At 46.4% G+C, this 15,816-nt stretch overlaps 1 protein-coding gene across 1 annotated transcript in view; it reads left to right on the top strand.

Moving 5' to 3' along the window:
* Positions 1–14,664, top strand: part of STMN3 (stathmin 3) — a 63,675-nt gene extending 49,011 nt beyond the window's left edge. Inside the window, exons 3-5 of the mRNA XM_058177940.1 lie at positions 9,412–9,587; positions 11,841–12,032; positions 13,888–14,664. Coding sequence (XP_058033923.1) covers positions 9,412–9,587; positions 11,841–12,032; positions 13,888–13,947 — 428 coding nt within the window. The 3' untranslated portion in view covers positions 13,948–14,664. The remainder of the gene's footprint in view (positions 1–9,411; positions 9,588–11,840; positions 12,033–13,887) is intronic.
* Positions 14,665–15,816: the final 1,152 nt, after the last annotated feature.

Genomic DNA, 15,816 nt, shown 5'->3' on the forward strand with positions numbered 1-15,816 from the left:
GGTGGAGGATGGAAGTTTGTATACTCCATGCAGTCCTCTGGTCGTTAGTACTCTCTCTGAGAGTCGTTGAGGCCACTTGGAGGTTTATCTATGCCCTCAGGGTCACCTGAATAGCACAAATGGGTGTGGAGCCTTCTTGGAACTGCTGAAAGGACCGTGTTGTAGACTGGAGATGAATGATGTCGTATCCCTCCCCCTCTGTTGAGGGAGGGCTGTTCGATCTTCAAACCAGCGCTCCTCTCTGTCCAGAATGTGGACTCAGTGACTCTCAGAGAGAGTACTAACGACCAGATGACGGCGAGAATATAGATCCATGATGGCTATAGTGACCAGAAGTCCCGCTTTGGGCGGGACAGTCCCGCTTTTTAATAATTTGTCCCGCGTCCCGCGGCAATTCTAAAAAGTCCTGATTTTTTTTTTGTTTCAAGCCCATTCTGAAAATGGGAGGCGGCAACGCAAGAGGAGGAGGCGGAGAAGGGGGAGTGGCGGAGAAAGGGGCGCGAGAGGGAGGAGAGACGTCGCTTGACTTCACCCGAGAGGAAGAGAAGAGCCGAGAGGAGAGCCGAGCTTGCCTGGAAGAGCAGAGAAGCAGCAGCTGCTCCTCCTCCTTCAGGCAGGTGGCAAGACTCAGTGCGCATGCGCAGCGCCCCCCCCGGTCAATGGTGTCCCACTTTGCCATCGCTGAAATCTGGTCATTTTAATGATGGCGAACTTATCGGTGGGCACGCGAGCTTAGCTCCAGTGTGGATGCGGACGCCGGCCAGCTGATTATCGGGCCTTCTGGGCCCAGCGGAAGTAGGGAAACAGGCTTTTTCTGGCCTCCGGAGGGCCTCCAAGGGGGTGGGGAAGGTCGTTTTAGCCCTCTCCAGGCTCCTAGAGAGGCTCTGGAGCCTGGGGAGAGCAAAAAGCAGGCCTACCAGACCTGCTGGGCCATCTCGTGCCGGGAGCACGGGGAGAGCCATGAACGCGTGCGCGGTGGGCATAGAATTATGGGTGTGGGCACACGCACGGATGATCCCCCTGCACTCCCCCCGCTTTTGGCACGGGATGGCAAAAAGGTTAGCCATCACTGATATAGATCCTTCCATCCTCCGCCATTCAGTCAGAACGGAAGAAGCTTCTTGGATGAGAAGCGAAACGTCTTCAAGGAAAAACAAAGTCCAGATGCCTTTTGAAAACAAAACATTATTATTATTATTATTATTATTATTATTATTATTATTATTATTATTATTATTATTATTATTATTATTATTATTATTATTATTATTATTAAAAACATCCTTGGGACATCGTCAAAAAAGGGTGAAAAAGCTACAGTAATTGAGACTAAGCTGATTTTAAATTTAATTAACAGCGGCAAGACTACTGATAGGACAATACTGGAAGAAAAAAAGAGTTACCTACAATAGAAGAATGGATATTGAAAGTTGCTAATTTGGCTGAGATGGCTAAAATCTCAGCCTTTTTGAAAGACACCACACAAGAAAAAATATCTAACTGAATGGAAAAAATGGATCGAATATACGCGAAATAGATATCAGATTAAGAGATATCAGATTGCTTTTGAGTGATTAGGATGTATTTATCTTTGATTTGTATGGGGGAAGTTCGGATTTGAGAAGAAGGGGAGGATTATAATTTGTGTTAGGGAAAATTTAGCAAATGATTGTTTTTGTCTTTTGAACTATACCTTGTGTTTGCTCTGGGAAGTTGGGGGGGGAGGGAGGAGGGTGGTTTTGGAGGGAGGGGGGTGGGGAGGGGAGAAAAGAAAGGGAGAGTGAAAATTTTTGTAAAAACTTTTTCAATAAAAAAAAAAAGGGTGAAAAAGCCAACCAACTTTAGACCAATCAGTCCGGATGTGATAATTACCTTGAGAGCGAAGGTCTCCCACAGCAGGAAACCTCCTGTTATGTCAACAGCCAACGGTCGCCTACTAGAGTGGGGTCCACAGGGAGAACACGAAGAGAGCCAGAGTGATGCAAACATTGTCATAGTATCGCAACACACACTCCTTGTGTGTGTGTGTGTTGCAGCACTGCCTCTATAAACCTAAGAGAGGGGTCCCCAAACTTTCGGACCTCGGGGACCACTAAATTCATAATTTTAAATCCCGCGGACCACTAATATGATCTGCCTAATGACCGGCTGAGTGGGCGTGGCTAGGTGGTCATGTGACTGGGTGGGCATGGCTAACTTGATGTCATTCAGTTCTACAGAGGAATTATTGAGTCTGTCATTTGCACCTCTATAACTGTCTGGTTCGGTTCTGCAACCCAACAAGAAAAACACAGACTTCAGAGGATAATTAGAACTGCAGAAAAAATAATTGCTACCAACTTGCCTTCCATTGAGGACCTGTATACTGCACGAATCAAGAAGAGAGCCGTGAAAATATTTGCAGATCCCTCGCATCCTGGACATAAACTGTTTCAACTCCTACCCTCAAAACGACGCTATAGAGCCCTGCACACCAGAACAACTAGACACAAGAACAGTTTTTTCCCGAAGGCCATCACTCTGCTAAACAAATAATTCCCTCAACACTGTCAAACTATTTACTGAATCTGCACTACTATTAATCTTCCCATCACCAATCTCTTTCCACTTATGACTGTATGACTATAACTTGTTGCTGGCAATGCTTATGATTTATATTGATATATTGATCATCAATTGTGTTGTAAATGTTGTACCTTGATGAAGGTATCTTTTCTTTTATGTACACTGAGAGCATATGCACCAAGACAAATTCCTTGTGTGTCCAATCACACTTGGCCAATAAAATTCTATTCTATTCTATTCTATTCATGTTGAGGGGCACCTCACCCGCCTCTACTCCCCTCCCAGCCACTCCTCGCCTGCCCACCTGGCTCCTTAGGGCCCCAACAGGAAGCTGTTGTTGGAGCTAAGCAGGCACCTTGAGAAAGAGTTGGCAAAACAGTTGGATCGGTTCAAATTGGATCTGGCCAAGAAGGAGGCTCAGTAGAAGCACCTCACTGAGGACTAGGAGCATAGTCCAAGCAGAGGGAAGACCTGCGAGAGTGCAAGGCCAGGTACAGGCGCCTGGAGGCTCAGCGGGCTGAGATGGTCAGCTGGTTCCAGGCCATGATGCAGTCCCACTGGAACGAGGCCCTCCGGCTCTTCACCACCAACGGCGCTTCCCTCCAGCCTTCGCCCAAAGCCCCACACCAGGAGGCCGAAGCAGACCCCAAGTCGGAATTTCTGCCCCCCTCCAACCCACACAAAAAGACCCTGAAGGGGGAGACTCTCTGCAGCAACACAAACCTTCATTACACATATCCGGCCCAGGGGCCATAGTTTGAGGACCCCTGATTTAGTGCAATATAAAAAATGCAAATACTTTTTCTGCAGACCACCAAAATTTTCTCACAGACCACCAGTGGTCCACGGACCACCAGTTGGTGACCGCTGGCCTAAGAGAACCAGACCTTACAGTAACTCTGCAACCCCGATTTCATCATTCTTGAAACCAGCGCACACCATTGGCCTCACCTTAAGCCTGAGAAAGGCAAAGAAAAGTGCTTTTGGAACGGTGAAAGAAAGGAGCATCGCACAGGTAGTCCTCGACTTACGGTAGCTTGTTTAGTGACCATTCGAAGTTACAACAGGAAAAAAAAAAGTAACTTATGACTGTTTTTCAAACTTTTGTCCGTGGGAGCATCCTCCGTGGTCAAAATTCAAACGCTTGGCCACTGACTCATATTTATGACGGTCACAGTGTCCCGGGATCATGCGATCCCCTTTTGTGACCTTCTGACAAGCAAAGTCAATGGGGAAGCCGGATTCACTTCAACAACCATGTTGCTGACTTAACAACGGCAGGGATTCACTTAAGAACTGTGGCAAAAAAAAGGTCGTAAAAGGAAGCAAAAACTCGCTTTAACAACTGTTTCGTTTAGCAACAGAAATGGTGGGCTCAATTGTGGTCGTAAGGCGAGGACTACTTACAGTTGACTGAGAAAGCAGATGAGTCCGCAGGGTGATGTAAGTGACAATTTAAGCGGCATCAACGGGAATAGGATTTTCGACTTGCAGGAATTTCCCGTTCCGCTATTTTTCTTTGGATTCCATCCTGGATCCGATTCTGGGCAGAGCACTTAACGAGAAATTCAAAGAACAGATTCAGAAAAAAAGGTAATGAAGGTGATTAATACCCTACGAGGAAAGAGCCGGGTAATATCCTTGAGAAAAAGGTGACTAAGGAGGGTTACAAGAACACCCTTCAAAGTCTAGAACAGATGCCTTATGGAAGGTCATGTTCCAGACTCTAGAACAGCGGATACCAACTGGTGGTCCGCAGAAAAATTATTTGCATTTTTAATATTGCACTAAATCAGGGGTCCTCAAACTATGGCCCCTGGGCCGGACACCTGCAATGAACGTTTGTGTTGCTGCAGAGAGTCTCCCCATTTTTTGTGTGGGTCAGAGGGGGGCAGAAATTCCAGCATGGGGTCTGCTTCAGCCTCCTGGTGTGGGGCTTTGGGCGAAGGCTGGAGGGAAGTGTTGCTGGTGGCGAAGAACCGGAGGGCCTCGTTCCAGTGGGACTGCCTCATGGCCTGGAACTGGCTGTCCATCTCAGCCCACTGAGCCTCCAGGTGCTGGTACCTGGCCTTGCACTCCCGCAGGTCTTCCCTCTGCTTGGAAAGCCTATGCTCCTAGTCCTCAGTGAGGTGCTTCTACTGAGCCTCCTTCTCGGTCAGATCCAATTTGAACCGATCCAGCTGTTTTGCCAACTTTTTCTCATGGTGGCTGCTTAGCTCCAACAACTGCTTCCTGTTGGGGCACTAAAGGAGCTGGGTGGGGAGGCGAGGAGTGGCTGGGAGGGGAGGGGTGAGTAGAGGCTGGCGAGGTGCTCCTCGACATGAGTGACATCAAGTTGGCCACACCCACTCAGTCACATGACCACCTAGTCACACCCACCCAGCCGGTCATTAGGCAGATCATATTAGTGGTCTGCGGGATTTAAAATTATGAATTTAGTGATCCCTGAGGTCCAGAAGGTTTGAGACCCCTGCTCTAGAACATGGAACCAGGGAATTAAATTACAAGGGGGCAAAGAGACATGTTCTTAGTGTGCTTGTCAGCGTTCCAGAAAACCCAAATTCCAATTAAAAGCTCCGAGACAGGCATTTTCTCAAAGTCCCATTTATTAGAGTAGGTAAACTGGCACATCTGGGAAAACCCGAATCAGATAGTTCCGGGTTTTCCCCCTCAGTAAATCGAAACCCCCAAATCCATCCCCTGCACCCATCAGTCCATCGCCTGCTCCAATCGCCATCGGTCCCATCGCGAGACATCACTCCAACCACTCCTGCTCCAGATGCAGGACTGTCCTGACCTTGACCGAAAAGAAGAATGCTATTGTGTCTAACAAAACCTCTTATCAAATCCCCCCCTCCTACTTTCCCAAGGGCAAGAAGGGGGCAGCGTGGAAGCTTCTGGTACTAATATGGCTTCCAAAGCTGATAGTTCTATCAAGGGTTTCTCTCTTTCTTCTGGTCGTGCTAGTAATTTCCTTCCTTTCCTTCCTTCCTACCTTCCTTCCTTCCTTTCTTTCTTTCTTTCTTTCTTTTCCTTCCTTCCTTCCTTTCCTTCTTTCCTTCCTTTCCTCCCTCCCTCCCTTCCTTCCTTCCATCCTTTCCTTCCTTCCTTTCCTTCCTTCCTTCCCTTCCTTCCTTTCCTTCCTTCCCTTTCTTCCTTCCTTCCTTCCCTTCCTTCCTTTTTTCTTTTCTTTCCTTCCGTCCTTCCTTCCCACCCTTCCATCCTTTCTTTCCTTCCTTCCTTTTTTCCTTTCCTTTCCCTCCTTCCTTCCTTCCTTCCTTCCCTTCCTTCCTTCTGTCCTTTCTTTCCTTCCTTTCTTTCCTTCCTTCCTTCCTTCCTTCCTTTCCTTCTTTCCTCCTCCTCCTTCCTTTCTTTCCTTCCTTCCTTCCTTCCTTCCTTCCTTCCTTCCTCCTTCCTTCTTTTCTTCCTTCTTTCTTTCCTTCCTTCCATTTTTCTTTCTTTCCTTCCTTCCTTCCATTTTCCTTCCTTCCTTCCATTTTCCTTCCTTTCCTCCTTCCTTCCTTCCTTCCTTCCCTTCCTTCCTTCTGTCCTTTCTTTCCTTTCCTTCCTTTTCTTTTTCCTTCCTTCCTTCCCTCCCTCCCTCTTCTTTCCCTCCCTCCCTCCCTCCCTTCCTTTTCTTTCTTTCCTTCCTTCCTTTCTTTTCTTTCCTTCCTTCCTTCCTTCCTTTCCTTTCCTTCCTTCCTTTCTTTTTTTTTTCGCCACACACATATATACATTTGAACCAGACTGTGATATTTTTCTGTGTTGTATATGTGTGTGTATGTGGGTATAGGCATAATAGTGATCTTTTGAGAGCTGAATGCAATGAAATTTTATTTTACTGTTTGCTGATCAGTGTACATTTAAAACCACAATAACGTTTCTGTTCTTTTCTAATTTGCAGCTCAGGGCTGAACTATGGAGTCCTTAGTGCTCTCTGAGCTTGGGGGCTTTCTTGCAGATGTCTCATTACCAATCTAGGGAATATCATCAGTGCACTGATGTTGTTACCTAGTTTGATAATGAAAGGCCTACGAGAAACCTATCAAGCTCAGAGAGTACCAAGGACCCCATTTAGGGTCCCACATTGGAATCCTGTGTAGTTCAGGGCCCATAAAATGACTAAACCCCTCACAAGTTCACTTCCACTTCCAGGGCCCACAAAGCATGACTAAACCCCTCACAAGTTCACTTCCATCAGAGGTTATACTGCTCATTTTTTAAAAAAAATGATTTGGAGAGATTCATGGAAGGTCAGGCTTAAGTAGGGTGACTGCTACTGTGTTTCCCCGAAAATAAGACCCGGTCTTATATTTTTTTTTGCCAACAAAAAAGGCACCAGGTCTTATTTTCGTGTGTGTGTGTGTGTGTGTTTTCCACTGACTCACCTTGTGGCGGTGGCACCAGTGGAGGTTGCCCCCGGTTCGGACCAGTTCTATAGAACCGGTAGTAAAACCAGCAGGAGGCTCCACCCACTGACCTGTCATCAAAAGCGATCTGCGTAACTTCCAAAGGAACAGAAACTATAACCACCCCTCTCAATTTTAAGCTGGTTTTTGTTTTTTACTGAGAATTGATGATATGGAATTTTTTTTTAAGCATATGTTACTTAGAGGCAGAGAAAGTTGATAAGAGGGAATAGTCTTTGTGATTTCAGGACTAATCCTAAGTAAGATGGAAATCTCTATGCGACTGCAGGGCAGTTTTAAGTAAGGGTTTTTAGATGGTCTGACCTCTGATTAAAAGTAATTTAGATATGTCAATTTGTGGAATTTAATTATTAATGAGGTTTTGGGGGATTTAAATATGGGGACTAGACTTCACTTAAACTTTAATGCTATGGAACACAATTTTTATTAGAGATGTGCGATCATTATAAATTTGAATGAAGGAGAAGGAAATATATTGTATAAAACATGAAATTTGAAATACGTTTAAAGATGTACCTGACTGACAAATGGTTCACAATGATGTTTTTTATTATGTTTATAAAAAATAAAAAATGTATTTAAAAAAAACAAACCTGCGCACACGCAGAAGAGTGCGTGTGTGTGCGGGCACAATGCAAACCAGTAGCAAAGGTAAGTAGAACCCACCCCTGGGTGGCGCCAACAGCCCTGCCCAGCAGGAGCCTGCTGCCCGCCCACCCACCTCTTCTGCGGCCGCTTGCTGCCACATGCATGTGTCGCCCCCCCCAGCTTCTGTTTTGCTGTCAGAAGCCTTCAGGATTGATCCAGAGCTCTGTTATCGGCTGCAGAGGGCTTTCTGGAAGAACCTTTGACAGCAAAACAGAGACCGGGGCGACACGCACAAGTGGCGGCAAGCAGCCGCAGAAGAAGTGGATGGGGAAGGCAAGGCAGGTGTCGGGGTCTGAGAGGCCTGGTAAGTAGGGCAGCTCCACCCCCACCCCCATCCCTACCCTAGCTTAATTTTTACCCACGCTCCACGCCCAACCCCCTGCACCCCGGAGTGGGCAGGGTGTTAATTAGGGCTTATTTTGGGAGTGTGTGTAGGGCTTATATCGGGCACACGTGTACAAATCAAGCTAGGACTTACTTTCGGGGTAGGTCGTATTTTCGGGAAAACACAGTTGTTGTTGTTGTTGTTGTTGTTGTTGTTGTTATTATTATTATTATTATTATTATTATTATTATTATTATTATTATTTATTAGATTTCTAGACCGCCCTTCTCCCGAAGGACTCAGGGCGGTGTACAGCCAAGATAAAACATAAACCATGTACAATTAAAAATGAATTAAGAAACTTATTCTACAGTTGGCTGAAAAATTAAAATATTTAAAAATCTAAAAACCCCAATTTAAAACATAAATAGAATTTAAAATTTAAAAATCTAGACAATTTAAAAGAAAAGCCTTAAGCCAGCCCCGCGCGAATGAGCAGATGTGTTTTTAATTCGCGGCGAAAGGTCTGAAGGTCAGGTATTTGGCGTAAACCAGGGGGAAGCTCGTTCCAGAGCGTAGGAGCCCCCACAGAAAAGGATCTTCCCCTGGGGGCCGCCAGCCGACATTGTTTGGCGGACGGCACCCTGAGAAGACCCTCTCTGTGGGAGCGTACGGGTCGGTGGGAGGCATGGGGTAACAGCAGGCGGTCCCGTAAGTACCCAGGCCCCAAGTTCTAGCTTGATCAATGTTTCTTTGTTTATTTATGTTACTTTGCTTCTATACTTCTATTCCCACAAAGGCAGCTCCACCTGAATCATAAGCTGCTTTCCCCAAACATCAGCTGTTAAGACAGAAATAATACTGAACAATGGTTATTGGCCACCGATGCAGGCTTACGATAAACCTTGGTCGACTTAGCAAAGAACAGATTACTTTTTAACTACGTTTGAGCAATTGGTCAGTGGTCTCTTGGATCCATCACAGGCAACGCCGGATGCATCCTTCAACACCAATTGGGCAGCATATTTATACAGTGGGTAGCATTTTTTTTTATCAGTGTAAATTTCATCGGTTCCCGTTGCGTGTTCAAAACGTAACTATGCAACTAACTGAATTGGGTTCATTGTTTACGGAGAAAGGCACATTTACATACTTGGGTGATGGATTCTTGACTGGATGGGAGAGATCTAAATGAGTTTGGTGAAGAAAGAATGAACCTATGATGCCACAATACCTCTCAGGAAATCTGACCAGTGGTGGCTTGCCCCTGGTTTGGACCGGTTGTGTAGAACCGGTAGTAAAACCGGCGGGAGGTTCCGCCCACTGACCCAAACGTCATCAAAACTCTTCTGCGCATGCGTGCGCAGGGACAATGCGAACCGGTAGTAAAGGTAAATAGAACCTACCCCTGAATCTGACCCATAATCCTTTTCACTTGCTCAGATATGGAGGTCAAGCAATTGGACAAGCGGGCTTCTGGCCAAAGCTTCGAAGTGATTTTGAAGTCCCCCTCTGACCTGTCTCCGGAGAGTCCTATCCTCTCCTCTCCCCCCAAGAAGAGGGATCTGTCCCTGGAGGAGCTGCAGAAGCGATTGGAAGCCGCCGAAGAGAGAAGGAAGGTAAGGGGAAGTTCGTAAGAGTTCAGGCATTTCTGGCTGCTGATATTCTTCTTCTTCTTCTTCTTCTTCTTCTTCTTCTTCTTCTTCTTCTTCTTCTTCTTCTTCTTCTTCTTCTTCTTCTTCTTCTCCTCCTCCTCCTCCTCCTCCTCCTCCTCCTCCTCCTCCTCCTCCTCCTCCTCCTCTTCTTCCTCTTCTTGGCTGATCATCTTCTTCTTCTTCTTTTTCTTCTTCTTCCTCCTCCTTCTCCTCCTCCTCTTCCTCTTCTTCCTCTTCTTGGCTGATCTTCTTCTTCTTCTTCTTCTTCTTCTTCTTCTTCTTCTTCTTCTTCTTCTTCTCTTCTTCTTCTTCTTCCTCCTCCTCCTCCTCCACCACCTCGTCTTCCTCCTCCTCCTCTTCCTCTTCCTCTTCTTGGCTGATCTTCTTCTTCTTCTTCTTCATCTTCATCTTCTTCTTTTTCTTCTTCCTCCTCCTCCTCCTCCTCTTCTTGGCTGATCTTCTTCTTCTTCTTCTTCTTCTTCTTCTTCTTCTTCTTCTTCTTCTTCTTCTTCTTCTTCTTCTTCTTCTTCTTCTTCTTCTTCTTCCTCCTCCTCCTCTTCCTCTTCTTCTTCTTCTTCCATATCCATCATGGGTGATCATGTTGGCAATCCTATTTTTGTCAGAATAGACCGCACGAAAAAGCGCCGCTGAGTTTTGTCCAAAACAGACCCTTAGGTTTTGAAGCCATGATGTTCTTCTTCTGCCTGAACCTTGTTGGCCTTCAATCTTTCCCTGGAAGATTAAGTCAAGTATGGAGTATTTTTCTGGGTGTCCAAAATATTCTAATTTTTGCTTTTTAATGGCTTTGATTGTTTCCCTTGGCTTTCCCAGGCGGCTTATCACCTCCTCATTTGTGATTTTGTTAACCCAGCTTATATGTAAATTCACATTTCAAATGCTTCTAGTTTCTTCAAGTTGTTTTCTGTCAGAGACCAACTCTCTGCTCCGTAGATGGGTTTCCTTGCAGAATAGAACAGATGTAACATCCGACAAGCCTGATTTTCAGTCTTGGGCGAAAATTTCTGGCTGGTACGTCCTCAAATTTATCTTCAGACAAATTCTCACAATTCCCTCACAATCATGTGCTGATGAATACCTGGAGAAATCTTTGGGACCTAGGCCTGAAACTTCTCCGAAATACTGTATGTACGCAGGTGGAAAACTGACCAAGAATTTCCAATCAAAATTATATATAAGTTTTTACTGTTTGGTCATTAACACGGTTAACAACTCAGACCGAAGAGAATATTTGTAGCGTAAGGCTGAGCTGCAGCATCCTTGGTGCTCCCTGAGCTGGATTGTTTGCTTACAGACATTTCATTACCAAAGTAGTTACATCATCAGTGCTAGAAGGGAGTGGGGTTAGAGGAGGAGGAGGAAGAGGAGGAGGAGGAGGAGGAGGAGGAGGAGGAGGAGGAGGAGGAGGAGGAGGAGGAGGAGGAGAACGACGATGATGATGACAACAACTGTGGGGTCCTTGGTGTTTTCTAAGCTTGATTATTTGCTTGTAGACATTTTATTACCAAACTAGGTAACAACATCAGTGCTAGAAGGCAGCGGGGTTAGAGGAGGAAGAGGAGGACGATGACTGTAGTGTCCTTGGTAGTCTTTGAGCTTGATTGTTTGCTTGCAGACACATTTCATTACCGAACTAAGTTACATCATCAGTGCTAGAAGGGAGTGGGGTTAGAGGAGGAGGAGGAGGAGGAGGAGAAGGAGGAAGAGGAGGAGGACAATGACTGTGGTGTCCTTGGTAGTCTTTGACCTTGACTGTTTGCTTGCAGACGTTTCATTACCGAACTAGGTAACATCATCAGTGCTTGAAGGGAGTGGGATTTGCTTTTTTGTGCATACACCATTCAGGTAGCTTGCCTTGTCAGTGCTGGTGGGGCTGTTCTCAGTGGTTCCTTGATTAGGAGGAAAAGCAAAACAACGCACCAGCACACACAAACATACTATATGTATACGAATGCTCAATGGCTGGCTGGGGAATTCTGGGCGTTGAAGTCCACAGGTCTTCAAGTCGCCAAGTTTGGAGAGCCCTGTTCCACCAGTCCTACCAGTCCTGTGCTCTAGGAGAGCCAGGTGTGTCGATTGACTCCCAAGCTTAAAAAAAAAAATCCATTGCAATGGTGCTGCTTCTTGGGAGAAGCTTCCCAGACTATTGGCTACTCAAGAGCTCCTGAATCGCCTCTGCTTTGATGGGTTTCCTTGCAGAACCAGGAAGCCCAAGTCCTGAAGCAGCTGGCAGAGAAGCGCGAACACGAGCGGGAAGTGTTACACAAGGCTCTGGAAGAGAACAACAACTTCAGCCGGCTGGCTGAGGAGAAGCTCAACTACAAGATGGAGCTCAGCAAGGAGATCCGCGAAGCTCACCTAGCTGCCTTGAGGGAGCGACTCCGCGAAAAGGTAAGCCCGCCGACAAACCCTAATAGATGAGCCTTCCACCCTAAGCCGCTCCCATTGTGAGGCTGCGGGTGACGCACCAGAGTAACGCCAAAAGATTAAATCAGAGTGATGTATGAGCCACGGTAGCGCAGTGGTTAGGGTGCAGCACTGCAGGCGACTTCGACTGGCTGCCGGCTGCCTGCAATTCGACAGTTCGAGTCTCACTAGGCTCAAGGTTGACTCAGCCTTCCATCCTTCCCAGGTGGGTAAAATGAGGACCGAGATTCTTGGGGGCAATATGCTGACTCAGTAAACCGCTTAGAGAGAGCTGTAAAGCACTGTGAAGCGGTATATAAATCTAAGTGCTATTGCTATTGCTAATATATATATATCTATATCTGTTGAGATGGACAGAGATGGGTTTCAGCAGATTCTGACCAGTTCTGGAAAAACGGTAGTGGAAATTTTGAGTAGTTCGGAGAACCGGTAGTAAAAATTTTGACTGGCCCCGCCCCTGTTTATTCTCTGCCTCCCAAGTCCCAGCTGATTGGGAGAAAATAGGGATTTTGCAGTAACCTTCCCCTGGATTGGGGTGGGAATGGAGATTTTACAGTATCCTTCCCCTGTAGTGGGGTGGGAATGGAGATTTTGCAGCAACCTTCCCCTGGATTGGGGTGGGAATGGAGATTTTACAGTAACCTTCCCCTGGATTGGGGTGGGAATGGAGATTTTACAATATCCTTCCCTTGGAGTGGGGTGGGAATGGAGATTTTACAGTATCCTTCCCCTGTAGTGGGGTGGGAATGGAGATTTTACAGTAACCTTCCCCTGGATTGGGGTGGGAATGGAGATTTTACAATATCCTTCCCTTGGAGTGGGGTGGGAATGGAGATTTTACAGTATCCTTCCCCTGTAGTGGGGTGGGAATGGAGATTTTACAGTAACCTTCCCCTGGATTGGGGTGGGAATGGAGATTTTACAATAACCTTCTCCTAGAGTAGGGTGGGAATGGAGATTTTACAGTAACCTTCCCCTGGATTGGGGTGGGAATGGAGATTTTACAATAACCTTCTCCTGGAGTGGGGTGGGAATGGAGATTTTACTGTATCCTTCCCCTAGATTGGGGTGGGAATGGAGATTTTACAATATCCTTCCCTTGGAGTGGGGTGGGAATGGAGATTTTACAATATCCTTCCCTTGGAGTGGGGTGGGAATGGAGATTTTACAGTATCCTTCCCCTAGATGGGGTGGGAATGGAGATTTTACAATATCCTTCCCTTGGAGTGGGGTGGGAATGGAGATTTTACAATATCCTTCCCTTGGAGTGGGGTGGGAATGGAGATTTTACAGTATCCTTCCCCTAGATTGGGGTGGGAATGGAGATTTTACAATATCCTTCCCTTGGAGTGGGGTGGGAATGGAGATTTTACAGTATCCTTCCCCTGGATTGAGGTGGGAATGGAGATTTTACAGTATCCTCTCCGAAGACTCAGGGTGGCTTACACTATGTTAGCAATAGTCTTCATCCATTTGTATATTATATACAAAGTCAACTTATTGCCCCCAACAATCTGGGTCCTCATTTTACCTACCTTATAAAGGATGGAAGGCTGAGTCAACCTTGGGCCTGGTGGGACTAGAACCTGCAGTAATTGCAAGCAGCTGTGTTAATAACAGGCTGTCTTAGCAGTCTGAGCCACCAGAGGCCCTTAACAACTGTCTCGCTTAGCAACAGAAATTTTGGGCCCGATTGCGGTCGTACGTCGAGGACTACTTGGAATGCTTGTCAGGATGGGCAATCCCGCCACCGAGGCGCTTATCCTCGCCAACCATCGGCGCTGCGTTCACACCTGTTATCGCCTCTTATGTTTTTCAGGAACTGCATGCAGCCGAAGTACGCCGAAACAAGGAACAACGGGAAGAGATTTCTGGATAAATGGCTTTTCTACACCGCTGGCACCTGCTTCCTAATAACTAACCCACCAATCCCAACTTCTTCTTTTTTTAAAAAAAAAAAATATTATTTTTTTTTGCCTAGACAGGGCGACATCCGTTTTCTCCATTTTCTTTTCGTTTCTCCTCTCCCCTTTCCCTCTCCCCCCATCTGCCCCACCCTCCGATGTACGAGCTCCATGTCTTTCTCCCTCTCTGTATCTTTTAACGTGGAGGTTCATAGAGACCTCCCAGCCGACTAGCCGTTAGTTGAACCTTGAATATAAGCATCCATCAAATCAGCTTTTTTTCTTTTTCCTTTGGGCTGTTCGGGGAAACGAAACGCAAACCATTTAACGCACAAGAACGAAAGGGAACGCTTTGCGAGGTGTTGCGAAAGGCTGCTTCTCTATGAACCCCCATCGGTCGGATTATTCGCCCCTGCTCCCAATCCCTCCTTCCCCCCCCCGCCCCCAGCCAAGGAGACTGGTAAAAGAGGGCCCTTCCTCTGCCAAGACCTTTCTCTCACACACCCTATGCTGAAGGAAGACATCTTGAGTTAAGTGCACGCTGCAATCGGGGGGGAAAAAGCAATTTTCTATTTGCAGACATCCGAACCGCTATATGTGGTGGTTTCTTCCTTCTAATTTCTTCCCGGATGTTTGCCTGGGAGAGGGGTAATAATAATAATAATAATAATAAAAAATCTTACAAGGCCCCTGCTTTCTTGGTGAGGAAAGTTACGACCGGACAGGTTTCGATTAAGAGACACCTTTATTTGCTTTCGTGATTGATTTACAGGAAAGGGAAGGTTCATTTTAGAGGCTCGAGTTCGTTTAAAACAACCTCAAACCTAAATCCAGCTTTTAGACTGAATGGTGAGACCCCAGATTGTTGGGGGCCAATAGGCTGACTCTGTAAACCGCTCAGAGAAGGCTGTAAAGCACCGGTGAAGCGGTATATAAGTCTAGGCGCTTATTGCTATTTTCCAAAGTCTCTCTCCGGGTTTAAGGAACCGCGGGACGTGCAGAGTCATTGGGTGTTGATGCGATCACTATCGCTAATCGCTATCGCACAGCAGGAAAGGGGCTTGGCCGGAGAGCAGCCAACCAGATCTCGGCAAAAACTTTGCTTCGGAGCAGGGGTCTCCAACCTTGGCAACTTTAAGCCTGGCGGATTTCAACTCCCAGAATTCCCCAGCCAGCAAAGCTGGGAGTTGAAGTCCTCCAGGCTTAAAGTTACCAAGGTTGGAGACCCCAGCTTTGGAGAAATTTTAATTTTTCTCTAAAGAGGGAAAGGGTCTTGTCTGAAGCCCCTCCTTGCCTTGCCCGGGCCTACTAGCTATATTTTCAAAGAGGTCAAGGACGTGGATTGAGATTGCTTGAGCATTTAAGAGTGTCGGGAAAAAAAATAGCCTTTTCTGCCGGAGGAATTGGTGACCATCAAGAGAGACCCTAGAAAGAAGGATAGAATTAAGATCGCGGGAAGTGTTAGTACCACTTTATAAGGCCTCGGTGAGAGACCCCCTGGTTTTGTTTTGTAGGAGGGCCGCTGCAGTAAAAGATACAAGACTGGGATAACTCCGGTCTCGGTTAAGTAGAATGTGTGTGTGGGGGGGCTGTCTCAAAGAAAGGATTAAGAAACAAAAAGAAAGAAAACTGGGTGAAGTTTGCAGCATCACAGAATGCTAAAGGGAGGAAATGTTTTGACGGCCTCCCCATACGAAAGCAGAGTGTTTTAGGCAAGTGTCATTTTGAATCGTTGAAAAAGTCGGTAAGAAATTGAATCGTCCCCTTTATTTATTTATTTATTTATTTTTCAAACGGGAATCAGGCGAAGCCCCGATTTGGAATGGCACAATATGTGCCCGGCA

The sequence above is a fragment of the Ahaetulla prasina genome, chromosome 3, assembly GCF_028640845.1.
Source record: "Ahaetulla prasina isolate Xishuangbanna chromosome 3, ASM2864084v1, whole genome shotgun sequence".
Lineage (NCBI taxonomy): Eukaryota > Metazoa > Chordata > Lepidosauria > Squamata > Colubridae > Ahaetulla > Ahaetulla prasina.